General features: G+C 42.5%; 1 protein-coding gene across 9 annotated transcripts in view; it reads right to left on the bottom strand.

Moving 5' to 3' along the window:
- RBMS3 (RNA binding motif single stranded interacting protein 3) overlaps positions 1-17,925 on the bottom strand; it is a 1,329,481-nt gene that overhangs the window by 799,127 nt on the left and 512,429 nt on the right. For all 9 annotated transcript variants that reach the window (XM_045436403.1, XM_045436406.1, XM_045436409.1 and 6 more), the window contains exon 4: positions 3,834-4,007. In XM_045436403.1, coding sequence (XP_045292359.1) covers positions 3,834-4,007 — 174 coding nt within the window. The remainder of the gene's footprint in view (positions 1-3,833; positions 4,008-17,925) is intronic.

Raw genomic sequence — 17,925 nt, 5'->3', positions numbered from 1 at the left:
GGCCCATGAGCCAAAGTATGCAAGGGAGGTATCCCTGGAAGCTAGAAAAGTCAAGAAACAAATTCTCAACTAGAAGCTCCTTCAACATCTTGATTTCACCCAGTTCCAAACTCCAGACTGCAGAAGAGTAAATGAGTATTAAGCTCCCCAAGATTGTGGTGATTCCTTTCAGCAGCCATAGGAAACTAATACAGTGATGTATCACAGGGCTCAGAGAAAATCCTTACTTGGTCAGGGAGAGGCCGAATGTTTTCTAAAATTCTATAGGTTGCCAATTTCAAGTTAACTAACCAGGAAGGTATCAGGATTCCTCAGTAGCAGGGAAGAGAAAGGGAGAGAGAAAGGGAGCTCCTTGAGTCATATCTATTGACTACACAAACAACACACTGGCTGACTTCCTTTAGCCCCAGGAAATGGGTTAGGAGCCCAGAAATCCTCAAACTAGTAACTCAGAAGAAAGGGCCAGAATCTCACGAGGCAGGCTGAGCATTTATAGCTTCATTAAAGGCTACTAAATTTTATGACTCTAGAAAATCACTGGCAATCTATTCAGACAAGAAATGTTTTTGTGGTTTTAACCACAAAACCTCTGTGGATCTTATGGCTGCATGTCAACTATGGAATCTACTCTCACATTTTGGATCCCAAAATATTTCTCTGGTTATTTGGCTTGCAATAGGGACCTTAGTGAAAATTACAAGGTGGTCAACATTTCTGGATGCTGTCAGTATAACCCAGCTTTCGGTGAACCTGTACACAACTTCTGGTTCATTTTCAAAGGATACAATTCCTTTTCCAAGATGGTAGGAGAGCTAAATGGTTCCTGGTCTTGGAGTCAAGAGTTTAATGCTATCTGATCAGGCATGGGAGGAAAATTTGAAGGAAAAGTTTAAATGTTGGAATAATGGAAGAATGTCAAGTAGGCCTTAAAATTAAGAAGTACAACACCCATGACTATTTTTTTTAAAGAATTTTCTAGTCTTTTGCTTCTACTTTGCACACTTTACTCTCAGCAGGATGACAAAAGAAAGTATCAGTTTCTGGATTTTAAAGCACAAAAAATACCTAGACATCCTGTAATTATCCTAATGGTTTCCAAGATAGGACAGCACTATTCATTATTCCTACCCCCAGCACTGAAATCGAGTTTTATACATACAAGTACTTCTCTGAGGAGTAACATGTACATTTAAAATTAAATGATTACAAAGAGTTCTATCAGGGGTAAAATCACTGTCCTCAGCATGTAAATAAAGACAAAGGGACTCAATGGCAAGGAGTATAAATATATTGTATTTAATGTAGTGGATAAGACTACTTGTTGGAGGCTAAGCGGCCAACGTTTGATTCTCAGGTCCCACTACTAGGTGTACAACTCTGGGCAAGATTCTCGATTTTCTGAGCTTCACTTCATTAATCTTTGAAATAACAATAATAGTACCTACCACCTAGGGCCATTTTGAATATATATACCTATATAATACCTATAAAGGTGCTTAGTATGGAGCTTAGAAAATATTAAGCGCTCAATAAATATCAGCTACCTTTACATGACCTTGAGGCCAATATGAACATGACTTGAAATACTTCATTAAAATATGTTTGTCATAATCTGGCTTGACAAATAATGACTGAAAAGATAATGAGACGTTTTAGACGTGGAACTGGTTACCAAAGGAAATTTTATTGCCAAATATATGCAACTTGTTTTTTATTATGAAAAACATATTTCGTAACTGTTTTTATTGTGCTTTCATAATAAAAACCATGTTGCATATATTTTGAACATAAAATAGACTAAAGGATATACATGAAAAAGCTAATCTTCCTCTTACCGCAGAACTTCAATTATATTCTACAGAAGTAACCACATACATATATGCACGCATGTGCATGTGTGTGTGTGCGTGTATGTGTGTAAAATACTCTCGTAATTTGACTCCTGGATTTCCTTCTTGTTCCTCTATCAGGATTTCTTCACCCAGAGGCCTGAGGGAGTCCTAAAACAATTAAATTATGTCATATAATTTCCTTGCTTAACATACTCCAATGGCCCAGTGTACTTAAATAAAATACAAACTCGTTACTCTGGATAACAAAGTACTACCAGCTCTCACCCCTGTCTTTCTTTCTAACTTTATCTCGTTCTGTTTCCTTTCAACTAAGCTCCAGAAACACCGGTGTTCCCTCTGTGTATACAATGAACATTCAGGCTTATTCCCGCCTCAGGACCTTCATACTGCCCCCTCAGCCTGGAATGCTCTTCCTCCTGAACTGTGCATAGCTCTGTCTCTTTTTTATATAGATCGCCGATAAAAGCTGTCCTCCCAACTCAGGACATGGCTGACTATACAGCTCATGTAAGCATTCAGTCATTCTTTTATCATTTCAACCAATTCTGAGCCTCTGTGTAGCATCTAACACCACTGTACATTTTTTTCTCTTTTGTTTGCTTATTTTTATTTATTCATATGTTTACTTAGGTAATTGCTAGCTTCTCGGTTTCCTAGGATGGAAGCTCCTGGACAGCAAGACTTGGTTTTGTTCACTCCTGGGCCTCCTTCACCTAGGAGGATGCCAAAATATAATAAATGCCTGATAATGTTAAATACACTTTTGTTGAAAGTTAATGAGGGTTATTTAGGTCCCTTTTCCATGTAATTTCAAAATGTTGCTACATTGTCCTTGCACATACATCCTTGTACATGTCCAATCAAGTGCCAAAAGTTTAATTACTAAGTCAAAGGTATATGCAATTTAAATTTTGATCGTTATTTCCAAATCACCTTTTAACAAAGTTATACCAATTTACATTTTGAGTAGATTCCTTGAATCTTCTTTAAAGTGACTTTATGACACGATATTTAAGATACATTCTCTCATTTTGAAGCTCAGGACACTCTATAATTCCATAACCTTGAAATGCCAAAAGGGTAGCCCAAGAGCAGGAGTCTACAGCGGCCCTTTGGGATGGCTGGAGAAACCGCATCTCTGGTTACTGACAAGGAAAGGGGTTACTATGAGAAGCATACATGACTCCCTTCTGAAGGTCTCTCACTACTCAAGTCTTATGTTGGAATTTTTAGCAGTAAACAGAGGTTTACTTATCACATGCCTCATAACCTCTTCCAGGTACACAACTATAATTTATGATAACAAAAATCTTAGTTTATGAGGACTGAATTGAGCTGCAGGAAAACACAATGGCAGAAACAGTTACCTTATTCTAAAAGGGTCTCAAATCCCATGAGTTTACTCCTCTCCACTAAAGGCTGATTTATCCTGCCCTTTGAGTCATCTATGCCAACAAGCTCAGATTCTGTGTAGCAGTAACTGGGAATTACTCTACTGATGGATTTATATCTCTATGTTCATACCTATTTAAACCATATCAACAAGGCCATTGACAGAAGTGGGGACATACAGACGCCAGTGACTCCTCCAGGCCATTTTGAAAGACATCCTCTCCCAGTGCAAAATCATCCAACTAAAGTCATAGGCAACAGCCAGAAGGAAGCCAGAAAACAAATCCAGTGTCATACATATATTCAGCCTCCATACCAACGCACTCCAAAAGGTCTGCCAACCTATTTCACCTAGAAATACCTTTAAATGCAACATCAAAGTTCAGCCAGCATCATTCAGACACATGTCATTTGAACTTAAGATGCTCTCTGTTGTTCATCTCTTACTCAACAGCAGCATATTCTTGCCTTACAAGGGTTACAGCATTGGAGAAATTGCCCAATTAATAGCCAGATACGAAGTCTGGGTTCCAAATGTACCTGCATAAAGCATCCAATTTGCTAAATACAGAAAAACGGGGTACTTACAGCAGGGTGTCCAGTACAATAGGTGTAGCTGGCATGGGACTGATAGTGCAAGCTTGCTCTTGGAAAGGAGTATGTATTCCAGGCTGGTTGGCTGCTGTTCCACTGAGAGCTGAAGCCAGGGCTCATGGTCACGCGTGACTTACTAGTTTGATAGGCTCTCACCGTGGAGCTAGACTATCAAGAAGAAAGAAAGGCAATGTAAAGACAGCTCTGCATAGAACCCAAGTCTACTATATATAGCGGCATGCACTCTGGTATGACCGCAGCACAGGTCTCCACTGGTTAAGGAAATGGCTGAATTATTTATTTATCTGTTAATCTTTATTTTTGAGAGAGAGCGAGAGTGAGAGAGAGCGCACGCGCGCGCCAAGTGGGGGAAAAACAGAGAGAGAGGAAGACACGGAATCCAAAGCAGGCTCCAGGCCCCTAGCTGTCAGCACAGAGCCTGATGCGGGACTCGAACTCACAGACCACCACCTGTGCTGAAGTCAGATGTTTAACCAACTGAGCCACCCAGGTGCCTCAGGAAATGGCTGAATTCTTAAGAGGAGGCATTACATATTGTTCTGACTCGGATACAAGTATTTTCTCACTGTTAATTTTAACTGGATCACGAATTTTAACTGGATTAGCGAAAACAGGATTTTTTTCCCCTCGTTGCGACATGCAGCTCCATCGGTCAGCAACGAGATGTGTTTTAGCGGCAATGGCAGCAAGGATACTGTCAATTACATAAATGTCCTTTTATCACAGCATTCACCTTAGCAATTCACTGCTCGCCTTACCAAAATGCAGTAAACAAAAATCTTGGTCGACGAGGACTGGATGGAGACATATTGGTCCCTAACTCTAAATGGTCTTCGAATGCCACGAATCTATCACTTTCCTGTGGGAGTCATCAGCACAAATATGCACAATATTCCGTGTCACCACTGCACTACCTAAAGGCAGCAAAATGAAGGACTTGAAATTGTCATTTGCCCCCAACCAGCCATATCAATGTAATTAAAAACAGAGAAATAGGAAACTTTCCATCAAAATGCCAAATGTTAAATATATGTGCTTTCTCATAATTATATGTAGGGTACAATGAACTGAACACAAAACGCACTTCTATCTTCTTTCTTTGTCCTCAAACGACCAGAGCATATAAGGGATACAGTAGTTTCTTTTCACAGAACACTTTCTATCATCAAATTGCCATAGCTACTTACCCCAGTAGCACAGTAACTTGTGCACTAAATTCTATTTATAAATCCATGGGCACACGCCAACTCAATCACTGGGAAAATGTGCTAATCTCATTGCCATTATATTCAGGAAACCTAGTGGGAAGAAACTTCTATCTGCAATTGTGTTTTCCCATTAGGCTGGATTTTGATACCACTAGAGACTTAGAGGAATGACTTTTCTGAAGACAAGTTTGGGCATCTTGAAGTAACTGAAAGAAAGGAAAGACCTTGGCAACTGGAAGGCACTAGGCAGGGCTGTGTCACAAGAGCCTCAAGATATTTGGCAAGGGAAAAGAAAACTGAAACCAATGATTTACTGGTAAACAATTTAAAATATTTAAACCCAAACTTGGAGGATGTACCCTTGTTGAGGTAGACAATTTTATTTGACTACCTGTCTCTACTCTCATTCTCAGCCTGACCATGTATACTATCCAGGTGTTCAATAGTTCAATGAGATGTACAGGTACAGCAATGCAAAGTTTATACACCGCTGTATACCTCCTTGGGGTAAAAACCTGTTGGAGAAGCAATAACGGACTGCTATAAAATTAGGATTTTCCTATGTGGTCCTAAGTATGAACGCTCTGTATTTGCATTAGAAAACATGTTATTTAGGGGCACCTGGGTGGCTCAGTCAGTTAAGCGTCCGACTTCGGCTCAGGTCATGATCTCGCAGTTCATGAGTTTGGGCCCCGCATCGGGCTCTGTGCTGACAGCTCAGAGCCTGGAGCCTGCTTCGGATTCTGTGTCTCCCTCTCTCTCTGCCCCTCCCCTGCTCATGCTCTGTCTCTCAATAATAAATAAACTTTTAAAAATTAAAAAAAAAAAAAAAAGAAAACATGTTATTTATATGATATATACTACCCTTCAAAGACTACATGAACTCACCTACGAAACTACCTTTGGACCCAAAGGTGTCTTGGTTTCTGCTCTGCATCTATGGTCACTAACATTAATCACTCTGACTAGCTCAGTTGATTGTATGGGTAACTCCTTCAAGGCTAAATATGGTTAGTTCCGTTACCTGTTTTCACATTAAGATCAGCTCAGGGACCTTAAAATTCTTGGAAATTGTGTATACATAAGTTTATAAATACTCTCATCTCTTAGTTTAATTATGGTCCTACATAACATCTGTCTCTGTTCAAGGATTTTATTCATGGTGGTCTTCCTCCTGCAAATCCTTTGTTCTCCCTCCTTTACAAAACTCACACTCAAGTTACACCTTGTACTTGGTTCCATTGTAGATGCCTCTAGCTTACTGTCCTTGCCTTCTGGCTCTCACACAACCCTCACAGTGTGGCTCACACATATTAGCATGTGATTACGTTGTTTTGTATTGTTCCCTCTATATGTAAATTTCAGCTCTCCAACCTGGTTGAGAGTCTAATGAGGTCAAGATCATGAATACTGCCTTTTTGGCAGCTTAAGGAGTCTTCATCTTCCTTGACCTTGGAAGTCTCTAATAGTGTTTATCTCCTGATCACTGCAATCATCTTTTCCTTTGACTCCTTGACCCTTCTGACTGTACCTTCCTGTCTCACCGGATTCCTTATCTTTCTATTTGCTCTCCCTAAATTAGGTTTTTTGGTTTTTGGTGGGGTTTTTTTTTTTGTTTTTTGTTTTTTTTCTTTTGACCAGAGGATAATTTTCAGTTCTGTGCTATTCTTTCTATTAACTTTTCTCCTTTGTGATCTTATTCATGGTCAAAGCTTTAAGTATTACTTCTTAGAAGACAATTCTCTGACTAATTTAATAGTATAAACTCTCTCCCAAATCCTAGTCCCAAATCTTAAAATATCTTCTGGATATATATGTATAACTATCAATCACCACAAATGGAACCAAAGTTTAAATTACTGTGTATAAAATTAAATGAATTTATCATTTTATTCTAAAATTTCACCACCCCACAAGTTCTTTATTTCTGTGAATATTATGGAATTATTTTGAAACCAACTGCTTTCACCCTTTAGAATGACTGTGACTCATTTATTTGTCCTCCAGCCCATTATCAGTGCCATCCAATTCTATTGAATCTCTTCAGTAGGCCTTGAACTGATGTTGTCCTTTCCATTCCTATTACAAATAAGAGTTCTAGGATTTTATCAGTTTATATCAAAGTCACCAAAACTACAATAACCTTTTACCTTAAGTTTCATTTAACCCTCTACAATGACACTAGATTAGTTTTCCTAGAAACCTGATTTTATGGTGTTACTCCCTCATGGAAAATGGTCACCTATCTCCTTCCTAGAATGGTCTCCTCTTCTCTCAGTTCACATGACCCTAGCAGACTCCACCTTTTCTGAAAAACCTATTTCAACCCTTGGCCACCAACCCATAGGGACTTTTGCTTCTAAAGGGCACTGACATTACTGATTTTCTGCCATACTCATCTAGCTCTTTCATTTGTGTGGTACCCAGAAAATCAATGTCATGACTTCATCAGTATAATTCACCAAATACCCTAATTTGTCTCTCACATGACAGTTCATACGTCCCAACATACATCTTTGGGGATAGGTGTGTCGATTGTGTTTCTTCGGAAGGAGATCACAATGCAAGAACATGAGTGTAAGTAGTTCATTTGGGAAGTGATTCTAGAGAAAATCAGGAGAATAGGAAACATGACAATCCATTTGCATCATTGAATCAGTCTTTACTGTTAAGAATTCTGTTCCATTGGGAGGCGTTGGGAAACAGTGTAGACTACGTTTCAGAGTTATCTTACCGAAAGGGGAAGGAAGATGGAATACTTAACCTTTGATTGCCATTCATCATTGGCTAAGGGCTGTTCCTGGGAGCATTATCACCCAACATACCTGGCATGCCCTACACACAAGCCAAAAGGAAGTTCTCATGTAGAGAGTCCCATGAGATTGTGGAAATGCTCTGAGAAAGTAAGTGCCAAGAAAGTATGGACAGAGCCTCAATAGCATCGATGCTAGGTAGATGACTCCTCGAAATTCTTTGCATCTGCTATAAAACCCCAGACATTTGCATTTTCCTTTTGCATGACTGACAGCAGGGGCTCAAAAATATTGGTCAAATTGGCTTAACTACACTACCATTAAGGACTTGAAAGGAAAACACACAAAAGAAGATATTGGGATGGCTGGTGAGCACAGTGAAGAGGTGCTCAAAATCAGGAGTCATCAGAAAAATATAAATAAGGTACCAGTTTATACCCAGGCAAATGGCTAAAACTAAAACCACTGAAAACACTAAATGTTGGTAAGGTTATTGAGGAAATGAAACATTGTCAGGTTAAAATGGAATGGCCTCTGTTTTGGTAGTTTCATAGAAAATTAAGCATACCTCTAGGAGTGCCTGGGTGGCTCAGATGGTTAAGCGTCCATCAGCTCAGGTCATATCTCATGGTTCATGAGTCTGAGCTCCACATCAGGTTCTATGCTGTCAGCACAGGGCCCACTTGGGGCCTGTGTCCCCCCCTTCTCTGCCCGTCCCCCATGTGCACTCTCTCTCTCAAAAATTAAATAAACATTTTTAAAAAGTAAGCATATTTCTACTTATGACCCAGCAATTCTATCCCTAGTTATATACCCCGGATGAAAATAGATTTATACAAAAATACCTTTATAAGAATGTACACAGCAGTCTTGTTCATAATAGCCCCAATCTGAAACCTATTGAAATGTCTATCAACAGGAGAATGGTTAAAAAAAAAAAAAAGTACATTCATATAATGGAATACTACTCAGCAATAAAATAGAACAAATGTCTGATATACACAACTACATGGATGAATCTCAAGATTGTGCCAAATAAAAAAAGACCAGGAATAGAAGAATAGGCATGTATGATTTTATTTATAGGAAGTGCAAGCTGAGGAAAACATATAATAATAGAAATCAGAAAGTGGTTGCTGGGGGAGTGAAAGGGGATTGATTAGAAAGGGGAAAAATGTAATCTTCTAGGGTAATGGAAATGTTAGCCATCTGATTTTGGGTGGTCATCACATGAATGCATACATTTAGCAAAACTCATCAAACTGAACCCTTGAGACGTGTGCATTTTATGCCTTACTTACATCTCAAAGAAAAATACACTGTCACTGCAAAAGGCTGATTCTGAATTTCCCATGGATATGGAGGCTACACATGAAGTCCCATGATCTAAAAGTCCTAATTTTCTAGACCCCATAATTGGCTCGTCTGAGTTCGCTCTCTTTCCCCTTCTTGGTGTACTCTGTGAGAGCAATGCCAGGGAGTATCTAACAGCCAAAAGGCAGGCAGCCAGAGAGAAGAGCAAAGAGTCTGGATAAAGAACCTCTGAATAACCAAGAGCTGGCAGCATCATCTGGTGTCTGCCAATAGATCAGGGGTCAGGGCTGTTGGAGCAAGAAAAAATGGAGCACAGCACAAAAGAAGGGCCCTCTTACATGTTTCCAGAAATTACAAAGCTCCAGGGAACACTTGCTGTTCTCTCTACTCAGTCAGCACTAGCAAACAAAAGGAAGATAAAGGGAGGGGCAGAAGGAAGCTGCACTCAGAGGAAAAAAAAAAAAAAAAAGAAAGAAAAAAATGCAATGAGGAAGAAGGGAACGGCTAGAACTAAGATTTCTGGACACAACTGAATGTGTCCTACAAGGGGATATTAAGATAATGCATTTATATGCAATTTACTACTTATCAGACACTGCTCTAAATGTTTTATATTTACACTCTGACAACTCATGTGCACTCATAACAACACTATAAGGTAGCTACTGTTCTCACCTGCATTTTATAGGCAAATAAAATGATGCAGAAAAAAATGAGATAATTCAAAAATGTAAGAATACAGAACTACTAAGAAGTTGAGTGGATTCAGATCCAGGGAGGGTCCTGTTCACAGCTATTCTACCCTTACACCATCTTAGTTTGGATGATCTCTAAAACAGATTGTAAGGCAAGGAAGGACTGGTTTGGTTTTGTTTTGTTTGGGGCGGGGGTGATAATTACCAAATTCAGGAGGAGGGGAACAGTGAGACGGGCTCAAAAAACGAGGACAAACTATTAAGTGTACGCTCTTGGGATCTATGCTATAAAGTAAAAAGCAGTGGATTCTGCTGAGACCTCTGAGAAGTGTTCAAAATGTCACCCAGAATCAACCACTGAAAGCTGAGAGGCTAGAATACTGGTAGACTCGCTTCTGTCCCACACTCAGTAAGGGTGGCCCTCCAGGAAATGATCACGCCCAGCCCTTTCAAAGCTATGTTTGGACATGAGAGAATAAACTCTCTTGGCATCAAAGGAGGGCCTGGGGCAGAGAGTGGAGGGACCCACAGGTAAATTCAGGTGGGATGCTGTCAGTGCTTGGTGGATAAAAACTCTCCATCACCTCTGGGTTTGAGTTGAAATCAAAGATGAGCCAGACATGGGGTTGGGAGAATGTGATGTGGTGACCAGTGGCAGCCTCTGCAGCCACCTGTCCACCTCTCTGAAAGTAAAGCACTATGGTAGTAACCACTGCAGCAATGTTTATAGAACACTTGAGGCTATGTGTGTTTTATACACAGTCTCTCTGAATCCTCAGCATAATCCAATGGCCGAGGCATTATTATCCACTTTTGCTGAAGAAAGAGGGACATACAGAGTTCAGGCAACTTGCCTAAAGACACACAGCTAATAAAGATACAAAGCTAAGAAGTGAAGATTGAAAGGATACAGATCTATGGTTGATTACGTGATTAATAAATTGTCCTCTCCAAGAAATAAGGCTTAGGAGTGAAGCACATACACCACTCTGAAACAGAGATTAAGACAGAAACTATTATAGGTAAAAGTTGACGTAAATATATAAAGTCAACGATCCAAAAGAACACAAAGCTGTTGTGAGATGCAGGCAGGCGCACCACTCACTCTTCTGCAAAAACACCTCTCTCTGTTGGTAAAATCATCACATGGTAATGCTCTAAAGGTAACTTAAGTTCAATAATCAGTGATGACACGAGAGCCCACTCCAACTGCCCACATACGGCTCCTTTCAAAGTTGCTCTGTGTCCATTAGTGAATGGCCTCCTCAGCAGGAAGAAATTATAAGGTAATTCTAGAGATACAGTCAATAAATTTAGATTGAAATTTCTTTAAGTATGTTCCAATGGTAACCTAAAAGTACTGCTAAGGTTATCTCAAGGAGAACTTCTGTTCTTTATAATGAATAATTTTGAAATATACAGAAAATACCGTATGTACTAATAGAGCAGAGTCCTATAATAATTATTGCAGTCGAGGTGTTTCACTAGTTTGCCAGCCCAACCAGTCTTCCTGGAACACAGCATATGCCTATATGAACGTGGTTATTCCAGGTGACACAACCCACCCCCACACAACCCCGCGACCTGAGTCTGGTTGAACCAAGTAGTCACCTGACCCAACATGGGCCAATGAGATGACTTCTCCTAGAAATATGGAAGTGCCATTCAATGACTTATAAATCTCCACTGGACATGTGAACTGGGAAGCGATGTCAAGGAAGAAATGGGGTTTGGTTGTGTGAATGTAGAAACAAACAAAGCCTGTCTGAGGGCGAGTGAGGGGGGCAGGGGAGAAAAAGAACCTATGCATAGCAACAGAGACAAGAGGTAAGTGACACTCTTGCTTAAAGGAGATGAAAGGAATATTTCAGTTCTGGATGACTTTTGTAGTTTTTGGCTCTAGTCTCTTGCAACACTTGGCTGTACTCCTGATCCTGAGTTCCATAAGATGTTACCATATGCAGATATTAAATCCCTCCTTCCTGCTTAGGCGATCTTGAGAAGAACTTGCAATTAAATGGCCACTGACTGTGGGACGTGGAAGGAACAGATGCGCAGAAAGAAGTAGGTTTGAGACCATGTGATCTGGATGCGGAGAGAGGCCAAGGGCTTCAGGCCTGTACCATGTTTCATGGAAATCTTGTGAAACATGCCAGGGACTCCCCATTTGTCTTCAGTCATTGGAATGGATTTCCCTTCCTAACAACAAAATTCTCACTTTTTAGACATCGGTATTCTTCCTCTCTGTCCCTGTACCTTCATTTTCACCTGTAAAGTGTACTTATTGTTCTTCTCCTTTGCCTTTTTAACTCAGCATTTCCGGTTGACATTAGGGATTCAGTGACACTTCACTGAAGATCCCATAGCAGGCATCATCTAAGTAAACATAAAAAGCATGAACCAAGTATTACACATAAAAAAAGATATTTGGGGTCAACCAGTTAGCAGAGAACATGACAAAGTATGTGTGAGAGATGGCGATCGGCAAACCGTTAGAAACTTATTCAGAAATATAATCTACAGGGGCGCCTGGGTGGCTCAGTCGGTTGAGCGTCCGACTTTGGCTCAGGTCATGATCTCACCGTTCGTGGGTTCAAGCCACCTGTCAGGCTCTGTGCCGACAGCTCAGAGCCTGGAGCTGCTTCAGATTCTGTGTCTCCCTCTCTCTCTGCCCCTCCCCTACTCATGCTCTGTTTCTCTCTCAAAAATAAACATTAAAAAAAAACTAAAATAAATATATATATTTAAAACCTTGGGGCGCCTGGGTGGCGCAGTCGGTTAAGCGTCCGACTTCAGCCAGGTCACGATCTCGCGGTCCGTGAGTTCGAGCCCCGCGTCGGGCTCTGGGCTGATGGCTCAGAGCCTGGAGCCTGTTTCCGATTCTGTGTCTCCCTCTCTCTCTGCCCCTCCCCCGTTCATGCTCTGTCTCTCTCTGTCCTAAAAAATAAATAAACGTTGAAAAGATTACTCTGCTGTAGGCACTTGATGGAGAAGGATGGCAGTGCTATATTTCTCAAGCTCATTTTTAATCTAATACCAACTTTCATATTATATAAGTAAAGCTAGATTTGGAAAGCCAGGCGGCTCAGTCAAGTTAAGCATCCAACTTCAGCTCAGGTCATGATCTCACGGTCCGTGAGTTCGAGCCCCGCGTCGGGCTCTGGGCTGATGGCTCAGAGCCTGGAGCCTGCTTCCGATTCTGTGTCTCCCTCTCTCTCTGCCCCTCCCCCGTTCATGCTCTGTCTCTCTCTGTCCCAAAAAAAATAAATAAACGTTGAAAAAAAAAATTAAAAAAAAAAAAATAAAACCTATATCTAGCTTCAACTCCTAAAACAGGGCTAGAAATGGGATCCACACCTATATTTTTTGTCATTCTTTTCTTCCCCCAATTGTTCATTTTATTTTTAGCATCACGTCACCAACATTGAACTAAGAGAGAATGAGAAAAAAGTTCATGCACACATATATGTATGTGTGCGTACATACAAACTCATATATATCCATACACATACATACATTTCTTAAGGACCCACGATGAACTTTTTAGTAAGCAAATGTCAACATGAAGTTCACAGAGAGGCTAAATGACTTCCTGTGTGTGTTTATTTCCCTGCACTGCCCCTGAGGAAGTCTAAAAAGAACAGTTTCTACCCAAAGGCTCTCCCAGTTTCAATAGGTTTTTCAAAGTTCCCTCCCAGCCCCTGCCCCAAGCAAAGGATTCCCGCTGTGAGGTTTCTAAAGATTTTACTTACAGCCAGCTGAAAACAGAGCCTGAATGGACAGTAAAACCCACACCAAGCCTCTCTTTGCACCCTGTGTGGGGACAAGTGGCCACTTTGTTCATTTACAAAGGCTGGGAGAGAGAGAGGGAGAAACTGCCCCTATGGTATAAGAAGCTCCTTTCAAATAAATCCTTTTAAATGGATCTAAATCGTGACACTCAAAAGGAAGGAGGCTACACAAGCAATTGGGTAGCAACTTCTAAGTCCTCACACCCCTTCCCCCACCCCACCCCTCCCAGGAACAGAAAAAAGTTTTCTCTTCTCTGACGGATTATCTTTTGTAACATTCCTCAAAGATGAGTCTCTCGCTCTGTCTCCACAGATTTGCTTCTCTCTGAGGAAAACGAGGCGTTTCTGTTGTTGTTATTGTTGCTTCCCTGACACGGGGACCGTCTTTATTTTTCCAACATCGCCTCTTCCATGACTCGTAAATATAAAGTATCTGAGTGATTTGCTCCGCTTACCAGAGGCCATTTTTATAAAATGATCACAAAACAGGGTGCTTTCTGGCACTTCATTCTATTGTTATTGTCTGGCTTCGAAACTTCAAAGGATGGAATGTGACAGAACATTCTGTATCCTCTGCAGACACATTTGAGGGCTCTCGCCGCTCTGGTGGGATCCCAGCCCCAACTGAAGGCCGTCCTGAGAGCAGCAGCTCAGACCAGGTGACTCCTCTGCTCCCTGATATCTGATTAGACCCGGAAGTCACCAGACCCATCCCCACAGGTCAGACGTTCTCCTAGACACCAGGAACCGTCACTCGGTGACTAGTGAACCTCTATTGGCAGAGAGTAAGAAAAAGCCCTGACCGCTATTAAGGACTGATTATTCCAAGGACTCAGAGTCCTTTGGAGGTTGGAAACAGGGTTCCTGGCATGAACGTACACGCAGAGGCAATTTCACATCCTCTCCGCTGCTTTCACGGAGGAAAGCAGGAGAAAAGGAAGTTAGGAAAGGAATTGAGGAAAGGAATCAGGTAAGTCACAGGACATCAGGTAAGTCTGCTCTCTCCCAGCTTTTTACCTTTGGGAAGTTCCCACACCCTTACGATGACTGGCAATACCATGTAGTTCTTGCTAAGAGGAGAGATTGCTGGGATCATGATTTTATTTTATTTTTTCCCCTTCTTTTTTCCCCAGATCACCTCAACTTTTATATTCCCCCCGTGCCTGATGGGAGTGGCCACAGGACTGGGCTGCAGCTGTAGATGCCAGAGACAGGACCGGTTCCTAAGCCGGCCGTTGTTACTATGTTTTTAAACACTTACGTCAGGGGCACTTGGGTGTCTCCGTCGGCTGAGCGTCTGACTTCGGCTCAGGTCGTGACTTCCTGGTTTGTGAGTTCGAGCCCCACGTCGGGCTCACTGCCCTCAGACTGTCCGTGCACGACCCGCTTCAGATTCACTGTCCTCCTCTCTGTGCGCCTCCCCTGCTTGCGCTCTCCCCAAAGCAAATAAATGTTTTAAACATTTGTGTCGCAATTTCTAAGGGCCTGATGGAACAGGATGTGCCTTTACCCCCCCTGGCATAGCTGGAGCTGACGGCGAAGGTGGCTGTGTTGCCGGGTGGCGAAAAGAGCCCACGAGTCCTGCCCCTTTGCCACCTTACACGCTCTGCCCAGGAGCGGCCTGCTGCTAGACTCAGCGCCAGACCAGCATGGCCTGCAATCTAGACCAGCACGGAACCTAGGAACCCGAAGTGCCTCCCAAAGGTGGAACCGTTTGCGTAAAAATGCCAAGCAGAAGGGAGCAGTAGCTGTAGGTAAGAGCAAGTAAGTGCCTGTGCCAAGAGGGAAATCCAAGAGTACACTCACATGTGGAAGGAGGCTGAGAGCAAGAGATAGTATTGTCTCAGCTCAATGGTAACAGATGCCTGAAAGGGTGAGGCCATGGGTTTTTGCTGAGACCACTCCTGCCTTGGGGAACCGGACAAGGCCAAATGGAACCCCGAGTGGCCTTGCACACGGAGACACTCTTGCTATCAGGTGATGATGAACTGGACGAATTATTAATGACTACATGCAATTCTGACCACATGCCACTATCTTTTGAGTATGCTGTGAGGAGTCTGTGGCCAGAGACTTGGGGTGGGATACAAAATAATGGAAAATATATACATTGGTTTCTGTCCCTGGTTCCTAGCACAGATCTCATAATGATTAGGGAACCAGGTGCATCTTTTGTCCTGATATTTGCTCTTTGACCTTGGTTCCTGAGACAGAACTCCTCCTTCTCTAGGGATTTCCTGGGTGATGGCTGGATATTTTGTTCTCTAAGAGGCAACTCTTGGAGAACCTCTGGATTGGGGTGGGTCACCAGAAAGACAAAGCCATGACTAGATAGATGTTACTACTAATTATTACGGAATTAAAATGCTACTACTTATTTAAAAAAAAAAAAACAATAAAAATACATAACCTTAGGGACTAGAATTTATAAAAGACTTCTTTTTTTTTTTAAGTTTATTTATTTACTTGAGAGAGAGAGATGGAGGGAGAGGGAGAGGGTGAGTTGGGGAGGGGCAGAGACAGAGAGGGAGACAGAGAATCCCAAGCAGGCTCCACACTGTCAACACGGAGCCCAGCACAGGGCTCGATCTGATGAACTGTGAGATCATGACCTGAGCTGAAATCAAAGTCAGATGTTTAGCTGACTGGGCCACCAGGTACCCCTAAAAGCCTTCTTTCCTTCCCTCTCTCCCCTTTTATTTCCCCCTTCTCTCATTTCCTCCTTCCTTCCCTTCCTTTTAGCTTTCCTCTCTTTCTTCCTAAATTGATAGGGAAAAATTATGTTCTAAGATGGCAGATAGGACTGATAGGGAGATTCCAGTCCCCACCCAAAGACTCCCCTTCTGGATTATTCTTCCCACCCCACTTGCTGCGTGCCAAATTACTACTAATGTGGAAGTAACAGACTAGAAATTGTCCCCCTTATTTGTGCTCAGGGCTCAGACCTCTGGAGAGTGATATCCTCTGAGCCCTTTGGTGTGAAATAAACATGCCTTCCAAGATCTCCGAGTGCTGCTTCGTTCTTCCACCGGGTGATCCAGACCAGACTTCATAACATATTTAGTTCCCTGACCAGGAAACCCAACCACACTGGCCCATTGTTGACACCGATTTGGGAAAATGGTGAGGCCATGAAGGAATGAGGAATCACAACAGAGAAGGTGCACCCTGCCTGATATTTGGCAGTCTCCCACTCAGTCGCCTCAGGCTGGCCCCCATCTGCTGTTCCCGCTGGACTCAAGACTTTGTAGGTGAAGATCTGGGCCCGACGTCAGATAATAGTAAGGCCTGGGGTCCCTGACCCAGTCAGACCCACCTGTTGGGGAGGAAGGGGACCCTGATCACCTCCCAGAGACCTTTTAGAGGTCTCACAGGTAGGGATTCCCAGGAAGGGAATGTATTAACCTCTGGTCTGAGTGTGTGAGTGAATGTGCAGGCCAACCTGATCCTCCAGTTGGGACTGAATCTGCGGCTCCACAGGTGGGCACCTTTAAGGTCCCCAAAAGCCCCTAGAGTATGAGTGGGCCCGTCTGCAATTCCATGGCGAATGGCATACAGTCTATGGCGGTATCGGAATAGTTTCCAATCATTAAGTCATAAAACAGACCGCTACGGCTAAGCGTCACCTAAGTTCTTTTGGGACATGGCAAGACAGGCATCTGACTGGTCTCCTCATTACAGGGGGCATCCCTACCCCTCTGTCTTTGCGACTCCATCTCATGGGAACATTATGGGGTCAGACAGAGCAAACCCACAGTTCTCAAAACTATGATCAAGAACTTCAAAAAAGGAGTTTTCGGGACACTATGGAATTAAGATGACCCCCACAAGTTAAGGATGCTATGTGACTTGGAATGGCTCACTTTTGGTGTAGGATGGCCCTTGGAGGGAACCTCAGATGTCCCATGTTCCACTGTGTCGGGCATTATGTCAGCAGAGACCCAGGTCACCCTGATCAGTTCCCATATATGGACTCTTGGTTAGGGATTGCCCAAACCCCTCCCCCTTGGTTGCGACTTACATGCAATGAACAGGGACAGGCTAGGGTCTTATTTGCCTCAACAAAGTGGCCCAAGGAAGGTCAACAGAAGTCCCAACCTCCACAAATTCTCGCCAGTGATCCAAAGGAAGAACCAATCTTGCCCCTGCCATATGCTCCCCAGAGACCATCAATACCAACCCCCCACCCCACCCTCGTTCCAATACTCGCCACCTTCGGTCTCCCCACCACCTCTGGACTTGGCAGATATATTACCAGTCCTTCTCCACTACTCACCTCCTCAATTAGAAACATAACACACCAT

The sequence above is a fragment of the Leopardus geoffroyi genome, chromosome C2, assembly GCF_018350155.1.
Source record: "Leopardus geoffroyi isolate Oge1 chromosome C2, O.geoffroyi_Oge1_pat1.0, whole genome shotgun sequence".
NCBI lineage: Eukaryota > Metazoa > Chordata > Mammalia > Carnivora > Felidae > Leopardus > Leopardus geoffroyi.
Note: the sequence above shows the minus strand (reverse complement) of the source record. Positions and strands in the feature narration are given on the sequence as shown.